The 26,536-nt window shown below is 52.5% G+C and overlaps 1 protein-coding gene across 1 annotated transcript in view; it reads left to right on the forward strand.

Annotated features, from left to right (window-relative positions):
- SND1 (staphylococcal nuclease and tudor domain containing 1) overlaps positions 1–26,536 on the forward strand; it is a 494,703-nt gene that overhangs the window by 259,944 nt on the left and 208,223 nt on the right. Inside the window, exon 14 of the mRNA XM_074942785.1 lies at positions 1,567–1,639. Coding sequence (XP_074798886.1) covers positions 1,567–1,639 — 73 coding nt within the window. The remainder of the gene's footprint in view (positions 1–1,566; positions 1,640–26,536) is intronic.

Genomic DNA, 26,536 nt, shown 5'->3' on the forward strand with positions numbered 1-26,536 from the left:
ATTAGATTAGTTTGACATGATTTATTCTTGACAAGTCTGCATTGGCTGTTACTTATCACCCTATTATCTTCCAGGCTTGTACAAATTGTTTGTTTAAATTTGCCTTCTGGTGTTCAAACCTTCAGGGGCTCATGTTTTCAAGCTTTTCTCTGGAACCACAAGGGCTAGCAGTTTCTTATGTGAGACTCTCACATGACTCCAGAAGCTGGGTGTTTACATAAAACCCCAAATGTTGCAAGACTTGCAACACCGGTGGAGGTGGGGGGAACAACTTGTCTCTGGGCGGGACCATTCGGATTCCTGAATGGTGGACCATTCGGACTTCATTCAGTATTTCTAAAATATACCGCTGCAACTCCCCTTTAAATCCATTTGTAATACATCATAGTTGAGCTAAGGGACTCGCAGCACGGGGGAGTCGGGTAGCATCTGGGCTTTAAGGAAAGGAATGGCCTGGATGAATCTGGCCATTTAATAACACTGCAGTTATGCAGGCTCCAAGAACGGCTGTATCTCCTGCTTCCGGATGAAAGCTGGTGTACAGAGGAACCTCTTCCCTGCCCCTAATAATTGGCCAAGTTGCAGTGTCCTATGGTGACGGTTGCTGCAAGCAGGAGACTGGACTGGGACCCTTGTTGTTTAATTTTATTATTTCATTGATTATTATTTTGCATTAGTGGCTAGGAGCCCCAGTCATGGAGCAGCACCCCATTGGGTTAGGTGCAGCACAGACACGTGATCAGTGGCTTGTTCAGGCACGGGTTGGGGCTGGATATTGGGGTCTTAGGTTTCGAAGATGCCTATCCCAGGAGGGTCAGAAGGAGGCAATTACTTACCTTTTAGGTGTGCCTCATACTTCTTTAGGATTGTGGGCAAAGCTCCCTACCCCATAGACGAAATCTGCTCACTAGAGCTCGGCGCTAGGATGGCAGCAAGGCAGCAGGCTATCAGAGCTGAGGGGGAGAGTAAGACTGCTGCCCAGGCTGGACTGAGATGATCTGTCGTGGCAATTCTTCTCTTCTTGTTAATATGCTCTAATAGTTATGGCTGCAGATGGAATTGAAAATGGGGCTTCATGTCAGTTCTGTAGCATTTGCTAATTTTTGTGGCTGCTAAATGACTTCCTTGTACAGTATTGCTTCATTCAGGCTACTTATCTTATCTTTTTTTTTCTTTTTTACCTGGAGGAACTTATTTCCATTAGAATTGGAACGTTGGCTGCGTATTTTGCATTTAAAATATTTCATGTGATTAAGCGCTGAAAGAAACATTTATTACTTTTGATTCTCCCCGGTGTGCTCTTCCTGTTGATTCCTTTCCTTGTGCGGGGAACAAAGCCATTTAATTTGGTAACGTCTACAAATGTTCTCTCTGATCAGGTACATGCTTAGCTCAGGTGAGCAGCTGAATACCAGTAATTGGGATTAGCAGGCTAACGAGCGTGTCTGGGCTCCCCTCGCGCATGGTGCCGAGCTGTTGGTGCCATCCGGCGTGCGCCATGCAGATGGCACAGCTCGCTTTGCTTTCCCACACTGATTATATTTTGTTTGTTTTTCCCTCCAACAGGGCTATCAAGAATGGCAAAGGATTGCACAGCAAGAAAGAGGTGCCAATACACCGGGTGGCAGATATCTCTGGGGTAAGGATCCACGTGGTTCTGCCCATGCAGCGTGACATGATGATGATGATGATGATTAGTTGTCTTGTGGTAGAGCCTGGGGGTCCCAATACAGGATTGGGAGCTCACAGCCTCGTAAGGCGTGACAACCTGGGTATAGCAGACAGCGGCGGGGATGGCAAGGAGCAGTGAGATGACTGGAGACAGTGTGTCAGGCAGTGGTCTCCACACCGAGCTCTCTGCTAGGCCTTGAATCCATGTGTTTGCTGCTGCTTTATTGTTGGAAGGCTGGCTCAGATATCCTCAGGGTACTGCAGCTTCTGGGCCGCCGGCTCTTTCCCATCGTGCTATGTTGCAGAAGGTGAGAGGGTGGTGACTGAAACATAGGGTCCCCGACAGCGCTTGTCCTGGCCTGATTGACGAACCTGGCCTGATTGATGATGATCGTTGAAATGGAAGGAGCCCTCGGATTTAAACACAGTTTGCCCTTTTCAATTCCCTTGTGTGTTGCAAGCACCCTTTTTCCAATTTACTGGCGTGTTTGGCTCCGCTCTTCGCCCCCCAGCCGAGGCGGGAGGGGGAGGTGTTGGAACGCGAGCAGCAGCACCAAAAGGTTCGAGGCCTAGAGAAAGGGAACGAGCTTTCCTTGGGGCTTTCTTTGCCTGGTGGCACGGTAGGAGAGCTCACCTCCTGCCGTCCTCAGGCTGGAATTGCTTGGAGCCCTTGCGGCCTGGAAAGGGGAACGAGAAGGCAAACAGGATAAGCGCACGTAACCGGCGCATTGCTGCTGCCGCACTGGGGACTGTTAGGCGAAGCAGTCCACGTGGAAATGGTCACAGGGCTGCGAGCCAAGGAAAGCCCTGGGGCTGGTTGGCCCTGCAGCGTGGTGCCTGCTTTGAGGCCTGTGCACGGTAGCCGTACGTCTGACACCGCACAAGGATGCGTCTCGGGAGGTACAATTCCTTACTTGGCCAGTGGGGGGCGCTGTTGTGTGGCAGGAGCTGGTTCCAGAGCACGGTGTTCTCTGGGGCGTTGCTATCCTGGGGGGGGGGGGGGTAGCAGGGCTGCCGCCAGGCTGGCTGTCCACTGGAGACTGTGGGCAGTCAGCCTGCACTGGGGCATCCTGGGATAGCTATGCAGCTGGCTAAAGCAAAGTGATTCTCAACGGTCCCTTGCCGGTCAGGAAGGGCTCAGGAACCTGAAGCCGCTGGCCGTTGTGTCATTGGCCCATGTTGATAAAGCAGCCCAATTCCTGTCTCGGTCCTACAGAGTGGTCTCTGCATGCCGTGTGCCTAGCCCGTAATAACTCAGGGAAGCTGGGCAGGGCCCCCGAGGGGCTGCCATGGTTGAGTTTAAACCACATGTTTACCTAGGTTTAATGTCACTGAAATCCCAGGGCATGGCCTTGAAAGGGGGGTCCCTTTAATATCATGGCTGACGGCTCCAAAGGTATGTTAATACTATTAAAGTCAGATCCTTCAGCCTAGGCCAGTTATCCCTTTAGATCGAAGTCTTCCCCATTCAGCCTGCCCCTGTGCTTCACTACCCAGGCTGTAGAGCCCCCTACCTGCCTTCCCCCCACATCCCCCCCCGGCAGAGAGGGAGAGGGTGTTCAGTCCAAGTGCTGTCTGCGTAAGCCTGGATACAGGAGGGGAGTCAGGTTCTTATCCAGGTCCCCATGTGGACAGAAGGGCCCAGTCCAATATCCACAGGGCCCTCTGGAGGGGGGCGTGTGAACAGCATGGCCCCATGCAGCCTGGTCTTTGTCTTGTTCGTTACTGAGCAATGGTGTCCCACAGCTGCACGTGCTGGAGGGCTGCTGCGCTTTGACGGTTTAAAAAATAAATGTTGGTTAAATTGTCCACAGGAGCAACATCAATTTAAAATCCAGAGTAAAGCCCGAAACATAAGGCGAGGCCAACGTTTCAGTTGCGAGAGCTGTTGAGTTTGATCTTGTCTGCCAGGATCACAAAGGGCTCTCTTTAAAATGCTGAACTCTTGTTTGCTGCCTCCCAAGCAGGGAGATTTAGTGGCTTTCCTTCCCTCTGGGCGCGCTCTCTCCATCGCTGGGGTCCTTGTGCAGTCAGTGCTAGGCTTAAGGCACCCCCCTCGCACCCCCCCCCCCCGTGTTTGTTACTGGGGACAGGATTCTAAGGAGCACCTGTAACTTAATAGGTAAAACATGCAGCCGCTTCGCAGTGGATAAAAGATGGGGCCCCACAAATAAAATGAGGGTCATACATCACCGTGTTATGACGCTTTGTTAATCTTTTAAAATCTTTAATAGTTTTTCTTAAATTGATCCCGCTCTTAGTTAGCTGAATGTCAGCAGTTGCATGGCGTGATGAATGTTAGTGTGTGCCGAGCTGACAGCGTGTGCCTACTGCTGCCAAAATAATTTAATGTGAAATTGTATCTGCGCTCTCCTCTGGCAGCATAGGCATGCGCCCTGCGTAGCCGCACGCCCCCAAAATGATATCACAGCCTGCGAGAGGGGGCCTGTGGTGTCCCTTTGGCCAGTGCAGGAGTATTCCCTGCTGTGTACATACCCGGCTTACCCAGCCTGCAGCTGCATTGCACATGCTGCTTCCCCTCCCCGCGCAGAAGGTAGCACAAGACATTGGGGGCGTTTCCCGTTAGCGGCGTGGAGAACTGCAGGGACCTTACTCCTTCCAGCCCCTTGCCATGCAGGATTCTTGCCAACATGAGCAGAATTGGGGTGATGCAAGGGGAGGCGTTGTGGAGGGGTGCCGGGCAATGTTCCCTCTAATTTTTGACAGGCCGTGTGCGCAAAAAATTTCTTGTGTGCAAATTGTTGTGCGCGCGGTGTGTCACCGTGTGCGCGGGGTTTAGGATCTGCGTGCGCACGCGCACCGCTTAGAGGGACCAGTGGTGCCGGGGCACCCGTGTGCTGGTTTGGTTTTGCAGTCTTACGGCAAGTGCACGCTTGCTTTTTCAGTCTATTTGCCCTTTCACCTCCCCCTCTTGGGGGTAATTCTCAAGAAATCAAACTTGGCACTTGGAACAAATAGCTCCCTTCTTGGGCAGGCTACCCCGGGAAGCTGGCCTCCCGACAGGCCCTGGGTGATCACGCTAGGTTAGCCTGCTGCGCCATCAGCTGCAGTGTTATGTAACAGCGCCTGTCCTCGCGTCCTGGCTCTGGTGCGGAAACAGGCAGGAGGGTCAAACAAAGTGTGGTGTTCTCCTCATCGGCACTGCCTGCCTCACTCTGCGTCTCTTGCGCTGATGCCTACGCGTGGCACTCAGATCACCTCTCACGTTAATTTGCTGGCAAGAAATTGCCAGCTCCACACTCCAGTGGAGGTCATCGAAAGCCTCCCTGTTCTGTTTTTCGTCTGCGTAAGAGTCCTACGCGAGGCTGAAGGCGGTGTGTGTGCTGTTAGTGGCTATCCCTTAGCGGGGGCTGTAAATACTCCATGAGGGGTTTTAAGCTGTCCTGCTGGAGAGCAGCGTGTGCCATGTTTGCAGATGAGTTCATTATTCTGAGTTGTCCAGGCCATGGGAGCTGTCTCGGCAAACCAGGTCGTGGCCTGGAGAGGCTGGTGGCATCTGCAGAGCCTGCGGGGACCTAGCAGAGCCCAGTCAGACCTCTCACTTCCCCTCTCCCCCATTTCCAGCACCGTAGCAGGAGGTGCTGATTTAGATGGTGCACGGCATCTAATCGCTGCCGCGAGTAAATAGCCCGTCCCCCCTCTAGAGCTGCCTTTTAATCTGGGATTATTTCAGGGGAAGTTATTTGCTGGTGGCGCTGTCCTGGGTGGGTCTGTGGTTGCTACTGAAATATCAGTATTCCCTTCCGGCTGCCTGAGATTGGGGCTTTTCCCTCCCAGCGCAGCATCTGCCTTTTCCACAGCGCAGCGTTGCTTTGTGCGATGCCCGTGCCCAGGTGCCCACTGCTCTTCCCATGCTCGCGTGGCTGCTGCTCCGCTCCCCCGGCCACCTGCGGTGCTGCTCTCCATGTCTCTTGCAGCGTCGGCCCTGCAGATGCGCAGTCTAGAGCAGGCAGTGCAGGGCCCACGCTGCTGGAGCTCCGCCTTGCTCTGGCAACACGAACGAACGAATGAATTCCGGCCCTGGGGAGAGGAGGACCCTGCTCATTAGCACAGGGACACGGTTGGCTCCAGATCCATTCCCGTCTTTCCCCTGCAACGTTCAAGTCGCTGTCCTGTTGGCTGGGTCTGTCTCAGCCTGCCAGGCACCGTGCCCCTGCGGGAAGGGGCACTGACTAGTGGCTAGACCCCTCTGGGCTCGGGGTGTGTCTCAAATTCATTCCAGCTTGGTGCTAACAAGGGAGCGATTTAATTCGCAGGGTGCTGGAGTTAGAGAGGCAGGACCTCAGGCTGGTAACCTTGGAGTCTCCTGCCGCCCTTGAGTTCTCCTCTGCACCTGCCATTGCTACATTCTGTGAGCCACCCGCTTTCACCTCCACCTCGCAGGCATTGGCTGCTGCTGAATCACTCGCTCCTGCGTCTGCTCCCTCCTGCAGGTGACGTGGCTCCCCACTCCAGCCCACGCAGAGTGCTGCAGCCACCCCTCTCCAGGCACGTGCCATCCCCTCACCCTGTTACTAGGGGCCCATGTCTTCCACAGAGCCCTGCTGCCTGGGCCTGCATGTCCCAGCACCTTGTGCACAGTTCCCACCCATGCGATTGCTGAAGGGGTGGGGGTGCCATTTTGCACTCATGGCTGCAGATGCCTGCACGGGGCGGGGGCTCTGTTCTTCAGTGGCCATCTACCTTCCTGATCTCCGCTCCTGCGATCGCTGTTGTGTGTAGCCCTCCCACGGGGTGGTGCGTACAATTCCACCCTGCTTCCCTCTTCCCAATTATATGCAGCTTCAAGGCCCTGCCCAGCCCTGCCGAAGTCTCTCGTATCACATTATCCACCCTGTACCACCTGCAACGCCACCCTTGATGCCTCCTTTGCGTCTCCCATCTCTTCCCCCTTATAGCCTCTTCCGTGCTGCCCTATTTCCAGGGCACCAGCCTCCTCTGTCCTCTTACAGGCTCCGTACTAACCCACACCAGCCCATTGCCCTCTAGACCAAGAGGGAGTCTCCCAGGGTATGTCTCCATGGCAAGCAGAAACCCACGGCAGCGAGTCTGAGCCCAGGTCGGCAGACACAGACTCACGCTGCAGCTCTAAAGATGGCCGTGTAGATGTTCGGGTTTGAGCTGGAGCTTGGGCTCTGAACCCCCCCGCACCCTCTCCCCCCGGCTTCAGAGCCTGAGCCTGAATGTCCACACAGCTGCTTTTGGCACTGTCCCCGGGAGCCCGAGTCCTGGGCTCTGTGGGTTTCTGCTTGCCGTGGAGACAGACCCTCAGGGCGTCTTGGCTCAACTGTGCATGGCTCATGGGGGAAGGGTCTGTCCTGACATTTCTGTCCTGCCCAGCTTGCTGGCACTCAACGAGCCCTCCATTCTGCTCTTTGCTGGGTCCCTATCCTTCTTAAGAGCGCCCAGTGGAAGCCATCTCTTCCCAGCAATCTCCCCCCCGTGTGCGTGTACTGACAGGGAACTGAGCCGCAGCAGAGGTGAACTGGCTCAGCCAGGGAGCCTGTGGCACAGCTGGTTATTGACCAGGGACTGGTTCTAGGCCCTACTCTATTTAACACTTCGTCAGTGACCTGTGAGAAAACATCAGATCAGCACTGATGAAGTTTGCAGTGGACACGCACATTGGAGAAATGGTAAAGAATGTAGAGACCAGGTCACTGATACAGAGCTGGATCGCTTGGTAAGCCGGGCGCAAGCAAACCATTAACACAGCTAAATGTAAAGGTATCCATCTGGGCACAAAGCATGCAGGCCATATGTACAGGACAGCGGACTCTAGCCTGGGAAGCAGGGGCTCTAAAAGATTTGGGGCTCATGATGGATAATCAGCTGAACATGAGCATCCAGTGTGATGCTGTGGGCAAAAACCTGAGAGTCTCTGGATTAAGTTTAGAAGTGTGAGCAACAAGGGTGATGTCATGGTGGGAGTCTGCTATAGACCACCGGACCAGGGGGATGAGGTGGACGAGGCTTTCTTCCGGCAACTCATGGAAGTTACTAGATCGCAGGCCCTGGTTCTCATGGGCGACTTCAATCACCCTGATATCTGCTGGGAGAGCAATACAGCGGTGCACAGACAATCCAGGAAGTTTTTGAAAAGCGTAGGGGACAATTTCCTGGTGCAGGTGCTGGAGGAACCAACTAGGGGCAGAGCTCTTCTTGACCTGCTGCTTACAAACCGGGAAGAATTAGTAGGGGAAGCAAAAGTGGATGGGAACCTGGGAGGCAGTGACCATGAGATGGTCGAGTTCAGGATTCTGACACAGGGAAGAAAGGAGAGCAGCAGAATACGGACCCTGGATTTCAGAAAAGCAGACTTTGACTCCCTCAGGGAACTGATGGGCAGGATCCCCTGGGAGAATAACATGAGGGGGAAAGGAGTCCAGGAGAGCTGGCTGTATTTTCAAGAATCCTTATTGAGGTTACAGGGACAAACCATCCTGATGTGTGGAAAGAATAGTAAATATGGCAGGCGACCAGCTTGGCTTAACAGTAAAATCCTTGCTGATCTTAAAAACAAAAAAGAAGCTTACAAGAAGTGGAAGATGGACAAATGACCAGGGAAGAGTATAAAAATATTGCTCGGGCATGCAGGAGTGATTCGGGACTATTTAGAAAACCTGGCCGAGCACAAGTCTATGGGGCTGGATGCGCTGCATCTGAGAGTGCTAAAGGAGTTGGCGGATGTGATTGCAGAGCCATTGGCCATTATCTTTGAAAACTCATGGCAATCGGGGGAAGTCCTGGACGACTGGAAAAAGGCTAATGTAGTGCCCATCTTTAAAAAAGGGAAGAAGGAGGATCCTGGGAACTACAGGCCAGTCAGCCTCACCTCAGTCCCTGGAAAAATCCTGAAGCAGGTCCTCAAGGAATCAATTCTGAAGCACTTAGAGGAGAGGAAAGTGATCAGGAACAGTCAGCATGGATTCACCAAGGGCAAGTCATGCCTGACGAATCTAATTGCCTTCTATAACGAGATAACTGGCTCTGTGGATGAGGGGAAAGTGGTGGACGTGTTGTTCCTTGACTTTAGCAAAGCTTTTGACACTGTCTCCCACAGTATTCTTGCCAGCAAGTTAAAGAAGTATGGGTTGGATGAGTGGACTATAAGGTGGATCGCAAGCTGGCTAGATTGTTGGCTCAACGGGTAGTGATCAATGGCTCCATGTCTAGTTGGCAGCCGGTATCAAGCAGAGTGCCCCAAGAGTCGGTCCTGGGGCCGGTTTTGTTCAATATCTTCATCAGTGATCTGGAGGATGGTGTGGATTGCACCCTCAGCAAGTTTGCAGATGACACTAAACTGGGAGGAGAGGTAGATACACTGGAGTGTAGGGATAGGATACAGAGGGCCCTAGACAAATGAGAGGATTGGGCCAAAAGAAATCTGATGAGGTTAAACAAGGACAAGTGCAGAGTCCTGCACTTAGGGCGGAAGAATCTCATGCACCGCTACAGACTAAGGACCGAATGGCTAGGCAGCAGTTCTGCGGAAAAGGACCTAGGGGTTACAGTGGACGAGAAGCTGGATATGAGTCGACAGTGTGCCCTTGTTGCCAAGAAGGCTAACAGCATTTTGGGCTGTATAAGTAGGAGCACTGCTAGCATATCGAGGGACGTGATCGTTCCCCTCTTTTCGACATTGGTGAGGCCTCATCTGGAGTACTGTGTCCAGTTTTGGGCCCCACACTACTAGAAGGATGTGAAAAAATGGGAAAGCGTCCAGCGGAGGGCAACAAAAATGATGAGGGGACTGGAACACATGAGTTATGAGGAGAGGCTGAGGGAACTGGGATTTTTTTAGTCTGCGGAAGAGAAGAATGAGGGGGGATTTGATAGCTGCTTTCAACTACCTGAAAGGGGGTTCCAAAGAGGATGGATCTAGACTGTTCTCAGTGGTAGCAGATGACAGAACGAGGAGTAATGGTCTCAAGTTGCAGTGGGGGAGGTTTAGGTTGGATATTAGGAAAAACTTTTTCACTAGGAGGGTGGTGAAACACTGGAATGAGTTCCCTAGGGAGGTGGTGGAATCTCCTTCCTTAGATATTTTTTAAGGTCAGGCTTGACAAATCCCTGGCTGGGATGATTTAGTTGGGATTGGTCCTGCTTTGAGCAGGGGGTTTGACTAGATGACCTCCTGAGGTCCCTTCCAACCCTGATATTCTATGATTCTATGAACATTACTTAGCCTATTAAATGTCACCCAGAACATCTGAAGTGTCTGTGAGCTGGGGTCCTCTTCCTGGAGGGCTGTAGCAGGACTGAACGAACGCTCCAGGGGGCTGCATGAGAATGTGGAAACTTTGTGTTTCCTGACTCTGGCCCTTTGCTACTGGTCTAACGGGCTGTGTGTGTTTGGCAACATTGGGTACAATTCTGTGGCCCTGGAAATTGTGTTGGCATTGGCACCGTTTTGTTCTTGCTGGAAGTGCAAGGAGATTGGGCTATTTGGTCCTTCTGCGCTGTTCCTAGAGTCGCTTAGGGCTTGGCTGAATCCGACACATCTCAGCTGCATGAGATGAACATATGGTGTTGATGTCCATGTATTTGTGTGTGCCATAAGAATGAAAACGGCCATACTGGGGCAGGCAATGGTCCAGTGTCCTATGTTCCAACAGTGGCCAGTGCCAGGTGCTTCAGAGGGAATGAGTAGAACAGGACGATTATTCGGGTGGACCAAACGTCCCATTTTTAAAGGGACAGTCCTGTATTTAAGCCTTCCTGCAGGTGTCCTGACTTTTTCTTAAAAACAGGCAAATTGTCCCGTATTTTCTGTCTCTCCCCGCCTGCCCCAACCAGTACTGGTGGGTCCTACTGCTGGCTGGGTCCCTGCTCGCCAGCTGCCCGCCCGCCAGCGGTGAGTGTGGGGGGGTCCAGTGGCCGACGATGGGGGCGGGTGCATGGCTAGTGTGGGGCCAAGCCGCAGCATGCGGGGCCGGCTGTTCCCCCTGCTGGTACATCAGTGCAGCCCCTGCTGTGTGCTGGGCCTTGGCCAGCAGGGCTCCGGCCTGTTTCCAGCCGACACTGCCTGCACTCGGCAATTTATTTGAGCATAAGCTTTCGTGAGCTACAGCTCACTTCATCGGATGCAGTGAGCTGTAGCTCACGAAAGCTTATGCTCAAATAAATTGGTTAGTCTCTAAGGTGCCACATGTCCTCCTTTTTTTTTTTTTTGCGGATACAGATTAACACGGCTGCTACTCGGAAACTCTGCAAGTTGCGGTGGTTGGTGAGCGCAGGCAGGCGCCAGGTGGTGCTGGTTATGTGTCACCTCTTCTGCCCACCCATCGGCCCTTTACGTGTTCCCCCCTCACTGTCCTCTCCCTGCTCCCCTGGTGGGTTGCATCCTGCTCCCAGCGCTGTGCGGAGACCCACCCCCTGATCAGAGTGCTCAGCTCACCAACAGCCTGGCCGGCAGGCTCCTTCCTTCCTTCCCCCACTGCCTCTGGCTGGGCCAGCGCCCTGGGAAAGCCCAAGACCTTCCAACCCGGGGTGCTGGCCAGGAGGAGCCAAGCCCTGCATGTGCCAAAGCCCTACATAGCACAGAAACGGGGAAACTTCTCAGTCCCTTAGCTAAGCTGTGGAGTGGTGGGGGGCAGCGATTTCCAACCTGTTCACATCCCAATCCTGCAGGCTCCACAGCAGCTTCCCGGCCAGGGGTTTAGCCCCCTCTTTACCCCCAGCACTTGGTCCTGCCCCCATGGAGCATGACGCACCCACCCCTGCAGTCAGGTTCCCTGTGCCCTGGTGCACAATGCATCCCTAGGGCTTAACCCCTTCCTGCCCATGCTGTAGCTGGGGGACAGGAGGCAGCTGGGTTATGTCAGTGGCCAGCAGCACCTTGGGGGTGTTAGCTGCCTTTTGACACTGTGCGGGCAGGAAGGGACAAGCTGCTTCCAGCCACAGGGGAGTGGGGAAGAGATGAGGTCTGCCCCACGGCTGAAAGCAGTCCCTTCCCTCCCACACAGTGCCGAAAGGCTGCTGTTGGCGATGTGCTGATGTGAACCCTGGCAGAAATCTGGGGGAGGGCATGTGAGTTTGCGTGCCTCCCCCACGTGTTGCCTTGGGAAGATGTGGTACCAGATACTAGGAGAGGTGGGTCCGCCACGGGGGGCGCCAGGCAGGAGGGGTCGGGTCAGTCTGTGTCTCTCTCTCTCTCTCTTCCTCCTCCCCCCCCTCCCCCCGGGTGTGTGAGAGGTGTACGGGAGGGTGTGTGTGTGTTGGTGTGTGACCTCTCCCTAGGTGAACCCTAAAGCCTTTAAGATAAATAAAAATTCAGCTACGCAGTGTTTCTTTTTAATCAGGGCTCAGTCAACTTGATGTTAATTTGCACATTTGTACTGCATAGTTCTGATTGCCATTGAACTCGCTTGAATACGAGTAATTTTACCAGGTGTCCCGTATTCAGCATAGGGAAATATGGTCACCCTAGCAATTACCGAGTGCTCCATTTGCTGTTGTCCAGTCCCAGCTTCTGGCAGTCAGAGGTTAGGGACACCCGGAGCACGGGGTTGCATCCCTGACCTTTTTGGCTAATAGCCATAGATGGAGCTGATCCTGCAGGTGTTCAATTAACCCAGTTGTTGTAATTGCACACTCACTAACTTGATGTGAATTTGCACAGCCAGGCTCCTGAAAGTCAGATCGCGAATGCTTCTGAATTGGCCTGAAGGTTTTCCGAGCACCATTCCCCATGAGCCCTGGGGAGATCATGGCACCGCTGCCTCTGCTCTGACCTGTCTCTGGATAGCCACAGTGGTGTCTTTGCCACTGACTCCTAAGGGAAGGTTGCAGGAGGCCTCTCTGGGATTCAGAGCAATGCCCAGTCTTCCGCTGTTCAGTCCTTCTGCTGTCTCATTTTTACTGCTGACAACGGGATGGTGGTTGTGCTGGGATTCACTCACCTGAACACCGAGCCCCGGGAGTCTGAGACCACAGGAGCAAAGCAGTGCCCACAGTAGCCTGAACTCTGCAGCAGCCATCCTGTTCGCAGGCAGGTCCCCCTGGCAATATTAGTCGGCAGAGAGGAGTAAATAAATAAAACAGCAGAACAGACTAGAAATAGAACAGTCCAAGTTTCCCAGGAGGCGGCTGCTGCTTGTCAAACAATCGCTGCAGCCTTTAAACGAAAAATTAAACATTAGCTCCTTATTATTGTACCTGGCTTGTGTTTCAGGGGCTTCACTCCTGTCAATGAGCCCAGCGCTGCTCCGGCTAGGGGCAGCTGATTTAATCCTTGGCTCACGCCAGCTGGTCTGGGGTTAGACTGAGCGCATTGTCACTCGACACTACTCAGATGAGCACATTACGGAGCTGCACACCTGAGCATTCATCACTGCCCCCTTGACAACACCACTTAGCAGCTCCAAATTAGACTTCCGTTCGTTAAACGCATCCGTTGGTAATAGGAAAGATTTCCAACCGATGGAACCGTGTTGCCGCCTGTTAGTGCTGCTGTATATGAAGTGTCCCTCTCTTCCCTCATCCATCTGGTCTTCATACCAGCCGGCTCTGTTGTGGTGAAGACGGGCTAGCTGTTTTCTTCTAGCTGGCTGGTGTTCTGGTTCCATCCCTCTCTCTCAGGAGAGGGATGGAAGCACCGTCCCTCAGCTCTGGAGTAATTTACTAAATAATTTAAATCGTGTAAGACAAATCTGTGTTCGCTCACTTCTCCCGTTAAGCAATGTGCAGCCCATTACAGGGCAGAGAGCAGTCTCCTGTAAGCCCAGCCACTGAAAACCTCCTGTCCTTGCAAAAAGTCCTTGCATAATTTTGCATAATTGGCAGTGTTTCACATAAAAGGGGAGTTGTGATTATATTTTTCTTCACTGTATTTATGCATAATTTCCCTTCAGATCAGAGATAATTAACTGCTGGGAACGTTAACATGCTAGTAATGGGAGATGGCGTGATGCTGGCCTGGCGGTGAGCAGGGAGGGTGCTGGCCAGCTGGGAGGTAGGGGCTGCCTCTCTGGAGATGCAACTGGAAGTCTGGATAGCGGAATGCCTTGTCTCTGCGGCTGTCTGCTCACAGCACTGAAATTGGTAGGGAATGGAGAGGGTGCTTTTTCCTGCCCTGCTCAGGCACTTACGCTGACATTTCCCTCAGTGCTACAGTGAAGGCTGGTTCTGAGCCAGCTGGAAAGGTGGAATAACTAGCCAGATTCCTGTCTCTGTGCCCCCAACCCCTAAGCAGCCGCACAGCGTGCAGCTCTGGTTTGAGTTACTCTTTCCTCCATCCAGTAGACCCATCCATCTCTTTGTAGATCCCATCCCATGCCCTCGGCTGGTCAAATATGTCATCCTGGGGACTCTGTGCATTCCAGGTGCATGGAACTCCAGAAGTCCTGCTGTGTGTCCAGGAAAGAAGAATGGTCCAGTGGTTAGGGGATTAGCCTGTGACTCAGGAGAACTGGATTCAAGTCCCTGCTCTGCCCCAGACTTTGGGCAAGTCACATGACCTCTCGGTTCCCAGCTATACAGTGGGGATAACGCACTGCCTTGCTTCAGGGGACTGCTGCAATAACGGGCCATGTAAATGGATCTAGGTAGAGGTGAGCAGCTTGCTATGCCAGGCAGAGGGGCCGACCGATCAGTGCAGGGTCAGCAGTGCAAGAGGTGGGCAAGAGAGATAGGGAGGCATTGAGTCAGGAAAGCATCTGGGTGTTGATGTGGAGACTTACTGAACCCACCACTGTGATGCTGCACGCAAACTAGCTGGCCAGTGGTGCAGTCAGTTTAGGAAAGCAGAGACTCCCGCCCAGCGAGGGATCGTGTACCTTGCCAAGGAGTGTGGTGTGTTCCGGGAGGAATGGTTTCATGGTCCTAGAGGCATGGATGTTAAGGCCAGCAGGGACTGTTCTGAGCATCCAGTGTGACCACCTCCATCACACAGACCAGAGAGCCTTGCCGTGGGAACTCCTGAATGAGCCAGCGTCATTTATAAAGAAAGACACAATCTTTATTTCAAGACACTAGGTGCTTGAGAATCCCGTTGTCCCCATGGTCCAATGGCTAATTCCCCTCCAGGCTAAGAATTTACACCTTATTTCCAGGGTGTTTGTCTAGGGACAGCTTCCAGCCATTGGCTCCCGAACCTTTGTTTTCTGGATAGAAGAGCCTTCTGCTATCATCTCTTCCCCTACCAGGTCCTTTGGGGTCACCTCTCCTCTGAACCGTCTCTTGGAGAAACTCGGTAGGTCTGGAGCTGAAGGAACCAGCAGTGCGCACAGCGGGATGGATTCACTCCCTGCAGAGCCTTCTGTGCTAGTACTCAAGCATTCAAACGAAACTCCGGCTTTTTCTGAGCAACTCATCGCACTCTGAAGGAGAAGGATAGCCTCGTGCCTTCCCCGGGGTCCAGTCTGCAGTCAGCACTGACTACGAGGGTTCGAAGGGTTAACACTGGAACCCTGCGAGTAAAATCTCCCTTCTCCCAGGCCCCTGGTAACCCCCATCGTGTCATGGTGGTGATCTAGCAACAACAAACCTAGCAGGACCAAAACTTGTTCCTCCTGGCGCTCTGTGCTAATGGCAAGATCCCATTCCTAAATCAGATACTGCGGGGGGGGGGGGGGGGGGGAGGGGAGGGGGTACTGTGGAGGCTGGTATCAAAATGCAGAAGTAGGCTGTTGTCAGCCTGCAAGACCAGGCTGCCTCTCCTGTCTGCAGGCAGGGAGCAAGGGAGCCGTGTGTGATTGCAAGCAGCTGGCCGGTGGCTGGGACACAGCTTGTGGTGGCTCAAGTACATCAGCTGCAGCCCAGTAGCTGTGCTGCCATCAGCCGTTCCTTGGCCTGGAAGTCACATCCCAGAGTGGAGGGTCTGGATTTCCCGGGTCCCGAAGGCAGGTGCTGGGTGCCTTTGGGGTGGAGTGAACAATAAAGAACCCATGATGTCTGGAGAGAATCCTGTGATTGGTTCCCAGTCCCAGCAGTGCTCTTGCTTCGGTCGCACTTTCACAGAATCCTAGACATGTCGGGCTGCAAGGGTCCTGGAGATGTCACCTAGCCCAGCCCCGCGCGCTGAGGCAGCACCAAGTAAACCTAGACCAGCCCTGACCGGGGTTTGTCCCGCCTGGTCTTAAAAACCTCCAGTGACTGGGAACCCACAATCTCCCTTGGGAGCCTGTTCCAGAGCTTTGCTACCCAGAGAGTTAGAAAGTTTTTCCTAATATCGAACCTAGCTCTCCCTTGCTGCAGATTAAACCCATTGCTGCTTGTCCTGCCATTAGCGGAGACCGAGATCCCCGTCCTTTTCCTAGCGGGCTGGAACGAGTGAGGACTGGTATCAGGCTCCCTCAGTCTTTTCTCAAGACTAACCGTGCCCAGATTTTTTAACCTCTCCTTGTAGGTCAGGTTTTCTAAACCTTTGATCATTTTGCTGCTCTCCTGTGGACTCTCTCCAATTTGTCCCCATCTTTCCTAAAGCATTTCACCTGGAACTGGACACAGCATCCAGCTGAGGCCTCACCTGTGTTGAGCAGCAGAGGAGTTACCTCCTGTCTTACATACGACACGCCTGTTAACGTACCCCAGAATGATACCAGCCCTTTTTGCAACTGCATCACATTGTTGACTCGCATTGAATTTGTGATCCACTCGAACCCCCAGCTCCTTTTCAGCAGTGCTGCCACCTAGCCAGTTACTCCCCAGTTTCTAGTCATGCATTTGAGTTTTCCGTCCTAAGTGTAATACTTTGCATCTGTCCTTAATGAATTTCCTCTTGTTGATTTTCAGACCCATTCTCCAATTTGTCAAGGTCATTTTGAATTCTAATCCTGCCCTGCAAAGTGCCTGCAGCCCCTCCCAGCTTGGTGTCATCTGCACATTTTATAAGCACACTCTCCACTCCATTATCCAAGTCATTAATGAAAATACTGAATAGTACCAGACCCAGGACTGACCCCTGTGGGACCCCACTAGAGACATCCTCTGACAGTGAGCCAGTGATAGCTACTCTTTGAGTACGGTCTTTCGACCGTTTGTATGCCCATCTTATAATCATTTCATCTAGACCACGTTTCCCTAGTTTGCTTATGAGAGTGTCAAAGCCTTACCCACATCGAGCTGTATCATGGCTATTGCTTCCCCCTCCCCCCATCCACTAGGCCGGTAACCCTGTCAGAAAAAGAAATTGGGTTGGTCTGGTGTGATTTGTTCTTGACAAATCAATGCTGGCTGTTCCTTATCACCCTGTTGTCCACCAGGTGCTTACACAAGTCCTCCTGTTCTTTTTGCGGATACAGACTAACACGGCTGCTCCTCTGAAACCTGTCACTGATGGTTCAGTATCTTTCCGGGTATCGAAGTTCGGCTGGCTGGTCTGTGATTGTATGATTTTCAAGGCGCTTTGCACAGAAAAGGTCTCGAAACACACTTCTAAATGAGCTGAGATTAACCCTGCCGTTTCTGGGTCCCTCCCGCCCAGGCTGGTCTGGGGGCTGTGGTGGACCGACAGCCACGGGCCTGGCTCTCCTGCGCTCACGCTGTGCCTGTAGTGGTTTGAATGGCTGATGTGGGGGTTTCCGTCACGGCAGGATCTTTGCTCCTGGCCTCTCCGGGCTAGGGATATATTGACAATCCAAGCGCACAAGCTGTGTGTGTGGAGTGGGTGGGGAGCCCTGCCTCAGACGGGCTGATCCAGCTCACGCGGTAGAGGAGCGGCGCTGATGGCGCTCAGCTGGAGTAGCTCTGGCATGGAGCATTCTCGGCAATATGCAGCTGGTGACTCAGTAGCTTGTTCCCTTCCAGTCGGAGGTAGTGCTGACCCGAGCCTGTGTTCCAGAAAATGCAGCATAAAACCCAGCGCTGTTGAGGATCCTCTAGTCCTTACCTTAGGAACTAGGGGAGTGGGTTTAACACCGTCCTGGTCATGTTCCTGCATGAGTCATGGGGTAGCCTGTCCCTCTACATTTCCCCTGGCATTTTAGTTGGGTTCAAGAGTCTTCCTTAAATCCAAGCCTAAAACCGTGCTTTTACACAGCTGCTGCGGCCCCCCCAGAAGTGGCTGCTATTCAGGTGGGGATGGATATTTGCAAAGTGCTTTGGGATCCTTGGAGCTGAAAGGCGCTGTGTCAGTGCAAGATGATTAGTGCTGCTTATGGCTGGGTTAGTTACGTGGGGTCCGACTGCAGCTGGGTCCCAGCACAGTGTCCCTGGTTTCCTGTCCCGCAGTGTGAGGGGCTGTGTGTGCGCGTGCGTGGATTTTAATTGCGTTTGGTGGCATGCATTAGTGCCATCTGCTCTGGAAAATCTATATGTCCTTGATTCTTGCTCTGTGCAGCAACAGCTTCTCCGGCGTGAATAGGCTTGTGTTGTGAGCCACCTTTGTCTGAGGAAACAATGCAGCTGAACGTGTCTGGGGGGGGCACAAGGAGGTTGTGAATGAAGTCCTTATCGGAGATGGACGTGTTTTGTCACCAAGTCTTGAGTTAAGCTCTGGGGAGCAGTGTAAAACAGAGCTCTGCCTAATTGCTTCTCCGTCCGACTGACGGGTTACCTACCCCAAGGCACGGTCTGCTAATGGCACGCAACCCGGAGCAGCCCTGGGTCAAAACCCTCTTGCAGCCCCCTCCGCATGTCAAGGTCTGGCCTGGAATTCACTCTCGGTGTCATTTGTTCGTGTCAAAATGGCGCTGGGGCCTCAGGCGGGATAGAGAGTCCCTGTGGTAGGTGCTGTACAAATGCCCCAAAGCGCCTACAGTGTAACTAGACTGGACAAATGAAGGGTTGTTATCCCCGCGATACAGATGGTGAAGCCAAGGACCAGAGGGGACGTGACTGGCCCAGGGTCACACCGGAAGCTGTAAGAGAGCCGGTCCTCAGTCCAGTGCCTCAATCCCAAGTCTATCCCCAGCAGCGGGGGCTAGCGAGGACCCCCCTGGGGAGACTGAGTTCTGAGGGGCCCCCACACTCCTCATTACTACCCCCAGTATCCTTCAGAGTCCCTGGGGTTTCTGGAGCTTTCTCCTCCGGTGATCTAGGAGCTCTGATTGCTCTTCCAGTGCCCCGGAACAAGCCCAGCATTGGCTGCAGGAGCTTTCCCAGCCCACTGCTGATGCGTCCTTGGGTCTGAGCCCTTCTTTTCTTTCTCCTCCCCCACTTTCCCCAGCTACTTCCATTTCTGAGTCCGGGGCCTCAGCCAGGTGTGTCAGAGAGATGCGGAGAGGCAGAGCGAACAGGCTGAGGAGCGGGAGAGCCCGTGTAAGGAATGGGTTGGAGAATAGAGAGACTGCATTGCCATTCTGTAAGCCAGTGGTGCGACTGTTCTGTGCCACCCCATCTCCAAAGGATCGTGCAGAGCTAGAGGGCTTCAGAGAACAGTGACCAGCGTGATCAAGGGCCTGGCCAAGCTCTCCTCTTGACAGGGAGTAAAAAAGATGGAGGCTGTTACCTCAGAGAGGAGTCGACTAAGAGGGGACATAAGCCCATAACATACTGACTGGTCTGGAGAAAAGAGATGGGGAGCTTCTCTTCTCCCCACCTCATGACACAAGAACAAGGGGACATGCGATGAAACCGAAAGGGGGCAAATTCAGAACAGATCAAAGGGCATGGTTTTCCTTTCATGCTATGTGCGACTAGCCTGTGGAGCTCACTGCCACAGGATGTCACTGAGGCCAAGAGTGTGGCAAGAATCCAAGGGAGTTGGACATTATATGGGTACCAAGGCTAGACAGAGTAACAATGGTCAATACAAACCGAGTTTTGAAAGGGTTGGGGGGAACTCTCCCGGGGTAGATTATCGCCCGTCCGGGCACTGTTCACCTTCCTCTAAAGCATCTCGTACAGGGTATCGTCAGAGATGAAAGACTGGTCTGACCCAGTCTGGGAATACCTGTCTTCCTAAGAAGGAAGCCACTGCAGCATGCTTTTCCGCAGGGCCCATGGGAGCAAACGGGTGCTGACGGGGAGGAAAGGTCTTTGCTTGTCTCCTTCAAAAGGTGCAGAGCACAATGCGAGAGGAGGAACCCCGTGTCTGGCTTGGCATGGGGCCACGTGGGAACAGATTTAGCTAGAAAGCTGGGCGGATCCTTAGAGCAGCTTCCCCTCTTCCTTCCTTCTCAAAGGCTTTGGGTAGCGCAATGCTGAACCATCAGCACCAGCACTGAGTGGTCCCGTGCTGAACTGACACTACGGGTAAACTGGTGCCCAGTGGACGTTTGGCCGTCAGCTTTCCCATCACGCTGCTTCCCTCCTGGTGCAGGGGGAGTTCCCGTGGCCCCGGGCTGCTGCCCATGCGTGGGCGTTGGAGCAGCCTGGCCTGTTCTGCGGCTGGTTGAGCAGTGCTTGGAACGGGGCTGGCTGCCCTTGCTGCGGAGCGGCTCTGTCCCTGCTGGGTGAGGACGCAGGAGAGTTGTACAAAGTGCAGTGAAACCGTTGGAGTGCAGCACTTAACGCACAGTCACTGGCAGCCCGGGAGTTTCCAGGCAGAGAGAGGATGCCTGGTGCTCTGCATTTCAGTCCCTGGGAATTCCCTGCTCGCCCTGGCTCTCGGCATCACTCCCCTGCGCAGAATGCCCAGTCTCCAGCGCCCGTGAACCAGGCCCGGCCAGCCTCCAGGGTCGCCTTGAAGTGTGAGTGCTATGTGTGCAGCTGGGTCTGCCTCCTGGGTCAGCTGGCTGGCACAGCAAGAACACACCCCCTCTGCCCAGGCCTGGAGAGGGGGCACAGCTGGGTCAGACTCTTTGGGGGGAAAGTGCTCAAAGTCCTTCCCTTTAGTGCAGGCCAGATTGTGTGCGCCTCTCATCCCCCACCCCACTGTGCGGATGCATCAGCACCCCCACCCCGGCCCACTCAGATCCTCAGTTATGCTCCTGGCCAAGGGTAAACCAAGAGAAATCTGCCTTCCTGAATTCTCCACAAATCTGGTTCACTGGAGCAGCTACGGCTCCCTCAGGGGCAGAGGTGTCCCTGCCTTGGGAGGGGTGATCAAGACATGATCAGCCAGTAAAACCAGCCTGGATGTGCAGTGTGCTCCTGGGACTGGTGGTGGTGTGTCTGTCACGGAGTGTGGGGGAGTCCAGGCCCTGCACCCCTCTTCCTGGGATTCACTGAGACTCTCAGCCAGCCAGTAAAACAGAAGGTTTATTGGACAACAGGAACACAGTCCAAAACAGAGCTTGTGGGTACACCCAGGACCCCTCAGTGAAGTCCTTCTGGGGGAGCAGGGAGCTTAGACCCCAGCCCTGGGGTTCCCTGTGTTCCTCCACCCAGCCCCAAACTGAAACTAAACCCACCGAGCAGGTTCCCTGCTGCAGCCTCCATCCACATTCCTGGGCAGAGGTGTCACCTCCCCCTCCCCCTCCTGGCTCAGGTGACAGGCTCTCAGGTCTCCCGTCCCCAGGGCACATTCCCAGGTCAACACTCCCCCCTCCCTGCTGCGTCACATCTTCACAGTGTCATTATAACTCCATCCACCCCTGGGAGCCTCCATCAGTCCCGACTGGCAGAGGGGAGCAATCGAGACCCCCACCCCCATGGTGACAGACCTGCAGTGAGCCCCTCAGACCCCAGCATGGTAGGCACTGTGCAGTGTTTGCATAGGGATCTCCTCCATATCACTGGCCCCTTCTGTGGACTTAGTCACGGATGCCTCCAATATACAGAAGCATAGGAAGTGCCCGACGGTGTCAGGCCAGCACTCCAGCCCAGCCACCTGGCTCCACCAGTGGCCAGTGCCAGCAGCTTCAGAGAGAGGTGCAAGAGGCCCCTGAGTGGGCAGTGATGAGAGCCTGCCCTGGGAACGTTTCCTCCTACCCCCAATAGTTAGGGCATGTCTACACTTACCTCCGGAGCGATCGATCCAGCGGGGGTCGATTTATTGAGTCTAGTGAAGATGCGATAAATCGCCCGCCAAGCACTCTCCTATTGACTCGGTACTCCACCAGAACGAGAAGCGTAGGCAGAGTTGACGGGGGAGCATCAGCAGTCGACCTACCGCAGTGAAGATGCTGCGGTAAGTAGATCTAAGTACGTCGACTTCAGCTACGCTATTCACGTAGCTGAAGTTGTGTAACTTAGGTCGATCCCCCCTCTCCAGTGTAGACTAGGCCTTAGTTTGGCTCCTGCTCTGAAGCAGGAGGGTTTATAGCGCTTCCCAAGCTCTTGTAAACGAACTTGGGTAACTCTGGCTGTTCTTGGTACCTTCATGCATGTCTTGTCCCTTTGTGAATCCTGCAAATATCTTGGCTTCAGTGACATATTGTGGCGGAGAGTTCCACAGGGTCTGTGATCTGAAAAAGTATTTCCCTTCATCAGCCTACTTGATGTCACGTTTCTGCTTCATTGAGAGTCCCCTGGTCCTTGTGTGATGAGATGGAGTGGATGGAAGTCCTGATCTCTCTTCTCTCTCCCATTCATTATTTTATAGATGATCAGATCCCCCACCCCCTTATTTATCTCTTCTCTGAGATAAACATTCCTGTTTGTTTCAGTCTCCCTTCTGAGAAGAGATTTCAGTTTGCTGATCGTTCCCATCCATCTCTGGCCCCCCTGCAGTGTTGTTTTGGAGGTAGGGTGACTGGAACTGCACCATTATGTATGTAAAGGCCTTGGGATCGTCTGTGTCCTGTTCCTTCTCCAGCTGAACTGCTTGTTAGACTTTTTTTTTTTTTTGATTGCCGCTGCACACTGAGCAGAGGTTTTCATTGATCTCCCTTCTGTGATGGCCATGTCATTTCGCTGAGTGGATACAATTAATTTAGACCCCAATCAGAGGTATATTTGGCTCACATCTGAGCCGGTGTCTTTCCCTGACAGCTATTCTTTCCATGTAGCCCCATGAGTATACAAATCTGCGGCAGAGTGAAAAGCTGGGACCAGTGTAACGTGGATGTTTAATATTAAAATAACCCCAGGAATGTGATGCTGATAGCATTGCTCTCGTTCATATCTAATTTGGTTTTAAAAAAACCAAACCAGTCCCACTGTTCTTGAATTTCCTGACAGCCGCTGAGGAATGTGCAGTGTACTGCAAGATTTGTGTGAGTGCCGCAGGTCCCGGGGGAAGGTTTGCCGTAGAACGGGAGCCCCGCTGGGTTTAGGATATGTGGAGCTTTGATTGCGGCTGCTCCTGCTGTAACCTCGACCTAAGGAAATCGAACCAGCCTGAATCCCCGTTAACAATCTGCCTGCTAAAAATGCCCTTTATTTGTGTGCCCTCTAGGGTCCCTGGCTCCCTTACTGGAGTGCGATTTATGAACAGCGCTGCTCCCTCTCCATTAGCGCCTGCACCGCAAAGCTGAAAATAAGAAAGACTTTGAAAGCTGTCCTAACGGACGCTTTGGGAAGTGAGTCATAATCTGTCACTTTGGTGTCAGCCTGCTGCTGATGACTCTATGGCTTACCGTGCAATAATTGCCACTCTCCACTTAATATTCCACATTAACGATCAGCACTTGCCTGTCTCTTCCCCTCTTGGAGAAGAGCCTGCTTTGTGCTATGCAAATACATGTGGATTTTAAGGTCATTCTCGAATATTTGAACGCTGCTGCTTATTTTAGTTGTTGGCAGCTGGCTTGCGCTTGCCAGTCAGCAGAGGCTTGTGTTCCAGGATCCGCTCACCTGAGCTGCTATAACCGCTCTGCTAGGCGAAGCTGGGAAATGTGGGTACTTTAATAACCCCCCCTCGCTTTTGGGGAGTAGCAGGAAAGTTTAGCCCACGGTGGGGCTTTTCCCTGTTTTTGCTGCTCATTTTTTCTGTAAATGAATCAAATTGTGACTGTATAGTGATTACCACTAATTAGTAGCCTTCATTAGCAGCTTCTGTTTTAGATTTACATACATTAAACCTAAGTGGTTAATAGTTTGGTAATGAATTTTTTCTTTGCTTTCAGATTATAGTTACTGGGTTGTATTAACTTCTTGGCTGCACAGCTGTGAAATAAATTTCCAGGCATGTGTTTTAAGGCTGGCATAGGTGGAAGCAGAGGCTCTCTCTTGTCAAGAACAACAAGGAGCTGTGCTTTAGGGTTATCTAAGCATCTCATCCTCTGTGTGGTGCTGGGTCAAACAGGTGACTCCCAGCACCGGGTCCTTCAAAGCAGATTTCAGAGCGCTTTAGTTGTTATACCTGTGTGAAGCTTCATTCTTTCAAAGGCAGGATCTGGGCAGTCTGATTAGAGCTGAACAAATATTTACTTGTGTCTTTGCAAACTGGAAATTCCTTTTTTTTCACCCAAAATTGAGGTTTTTTTCAAGTTTTTTCCTCCTGAAATAAAAACCCCAAAATAATTAGTTGGTGTTGAACAAAGCATTTGGAGTGGAATGGTGAATGGAAATGACATTTCAAAACGAAAATGTTGATTTGAATTGACATTTCTGAATCTTTTTCAGTGTTTTTGATAAACTTGACCCAAATTTGTGAATAGTTTTAGTGCCCCTCAAAAATGCATTTTTGACACATTTACTGTTTGCTGAAAACTTTTGCCCAGATACTGTGGTGATGGGTTGTAGGATAAAACCCTAAGAGAAGATGGAAGGCAGATCCAGATTGTCACTTGTGTATTGTGACAGGGTTGGGCCAGATGGCTACAGGAGAGTAATAGAAGGCAGATATATTAGCCCCAGGTTAAGTAGGTCCCTTTTCCCTGGGTAAGGTAACAGGGAAGGTTCCAGAACAATCGGGTACCTTCTGGAGACAATTAAGATGACAGGCTGATTAGAACACCTGCAGCCAATCAAGAAGCTGCTAGAATTAATTAAGGCAGGCTAATCAGGGCACCTGGGTTTTTAAAAGGAGCTCACTTCAGTTTGTGGTGTGCGTGTGAGGACTTGGGAGCAAGAGGCACTAGGAGCTGAGAGTGAGAACGCGGACTGTTGGAGGACTGAGGTGTACAAGCATTATCAGACACCAGGAGGAAGGTCCTATGGTGAGGATAAAGAAGGTGTTGGGAGGAGGCCATGGGGAAGTAGCCCAGGGAGTTGTAGCTGTCGGACAGCTGTTCCAGGAGGCACTCTAGACATCCGCATTCCACAGGGCCCTGGGCTGGAACCCAGAGTAGAGGGTGGGCCCGGGGTCCCCCCAAATCCTCCCAACTCCCGATCAGACACAGGAGGAGTTGACCTGGACTGTGGGTTCCACCAGAGGGGAAGGTCTCTGGGCTGTTCCCCGACCCACATGGTGGATTAGTAGAGACTGCAGGGGTTGTTCTTCTCCTTAGCCTCATCGCTGGCCAGCATGGGGAAATCTGAGTGAACGGCAGATCTGAGCCTCGAAAGTGGCCAAACTGAGGGCTACTGTGAATCTCTGAGGCAAGCAAATCCGCCAATAAGCGCAGGATCCACCAAGGTAGAGGAGGAACTTTGTCACACGTCAAAAAAAGCTATTAGGTCGGTTTGACACAATTTGTTCTTGACAGATCCACGCTGTCTGTTACTTATCACCTTATTACCTTCTAGGTGTTTGCAAATCGATTGCTTGATTATTTGCTCCATTATCTTTCTGGGTACTGAAGTTAAGCTGACTGGTCTGTAATTCCCCAGGTCAGCTCCTTGCGTATTTTAGGATGTATTTCATTAGGCCCTGGTGACTTGAAGACATCTAATTTGTCCAAGGAATTTTTAACTTGTTCTTTCCCTATTCTATCCATCTGGCGTTCACTGTGTCTGATGTCCCATCTCTACTGACCTTTTTGGTGAAAACTGAAACAAAAAAGTCATTTAGCACTTCTGCCATTTCCACATTGTCTGTTATTGTCTTTCTCCCTTCAGTGAGTAACCGGCCTACCCTGTCTTTGGTCTTCCTCTTGCTTCTAATGTTTTCTTGTTACCCTTTATGTGTCAAACTAATTGAATCTCAGTTTGTGCCTTGGCCCCTCTCATTTTGTCCCTACATGCTAATGTTGTTTGTTTATATTCATCCTTTGTAATTTGTCTTCGTTTCTACTTTTTGTAGGACTTGTTTTTTAATGTCAAATCACTGAAGGTCTCCTGGTTAGGCCAGGGTGGTCTCTGGCCAGACTTCCTGTCTTTCCTACGCAGTGGGATAGTTTGCTCTTGTGCCCGTAATGATGTCTCTTGGAAAAACTGCCAGCTCTCTGGAACTGCTTTTCCCCTTAGACTTGCTTCCCTCACCGACCAACTACCTGAGGTTGCTAAAGTCTGCCGTCTTGATCTCCATAACGGTATTGCTCTGCCTCCTGAGGGAGCCTGAGTTCGTAAGCGATCAGGAGCCCAGCATCCTCCTACGGGTGCTTTTGGGGGATACAGCACCTGGCACAAGCACTTCCCAGTCACCTGGTCCAAAGAACCCCCCCCCCCACTGAGGGGTCTTGTCACCCACCTGATGTGCCCAGTGTGGCGCGCACAGGCTGCAAATGGGGAGCCCCCTCTGAAGGAAGCTGTCTGCGACGTGTCACGAATAGCCGTGGCTCTGACCTCGGGTCAGCATTTACCGTGATGGGCTAGAGGTGGCTGGGAGGGCAGGGCACTAAGAAAGGTGCTGCAGGGGGAAGCTTCACGTGGGCTGGAGAGGGATGGGTGGTCTAGTCGGTCTCTCCCATTCCAAATTCCTGGTACTGCCATGAGTAGAAAGGGAAGCCGAAGTACAGTCTCCATCAGCCCCCAGCTGGGAGGGGAGGTTGGTCCAATGGGGGGGGGGCCTTTACAGGGAGGGTAAAGGGGTGAGTTAGGAATGTAGGGCTGGAAGGGATCAAGTCCAGTCCGTGCGATCATAGGCAGCCCCAGCTTATCGTTCTCTTCACAGACTTACCAAGCTGGGTTGTTAGCCCGCACAATGCCTAGTGCAGGCTATTCCAGAGCCTGCCTCCCTCTGGTGGTTAGAAACCTGCTTCTCGTTTCCAGCCTGAATTTATTCCTGGCCAGTTTATCCCCGTTTCCTCTT

This window comes from Natator depressus, chromosome 1, assembly GCF_965152275.1.
Source record: "Natator depressus isolate rNatDep1 chromosome 1, rNatDep2.hap1, whole genome shotgun sequence".
NCBI lineage: Eukaryota > Metazoa > Chordata > Testudines > Cheloniidae > Natator > Natator depressus.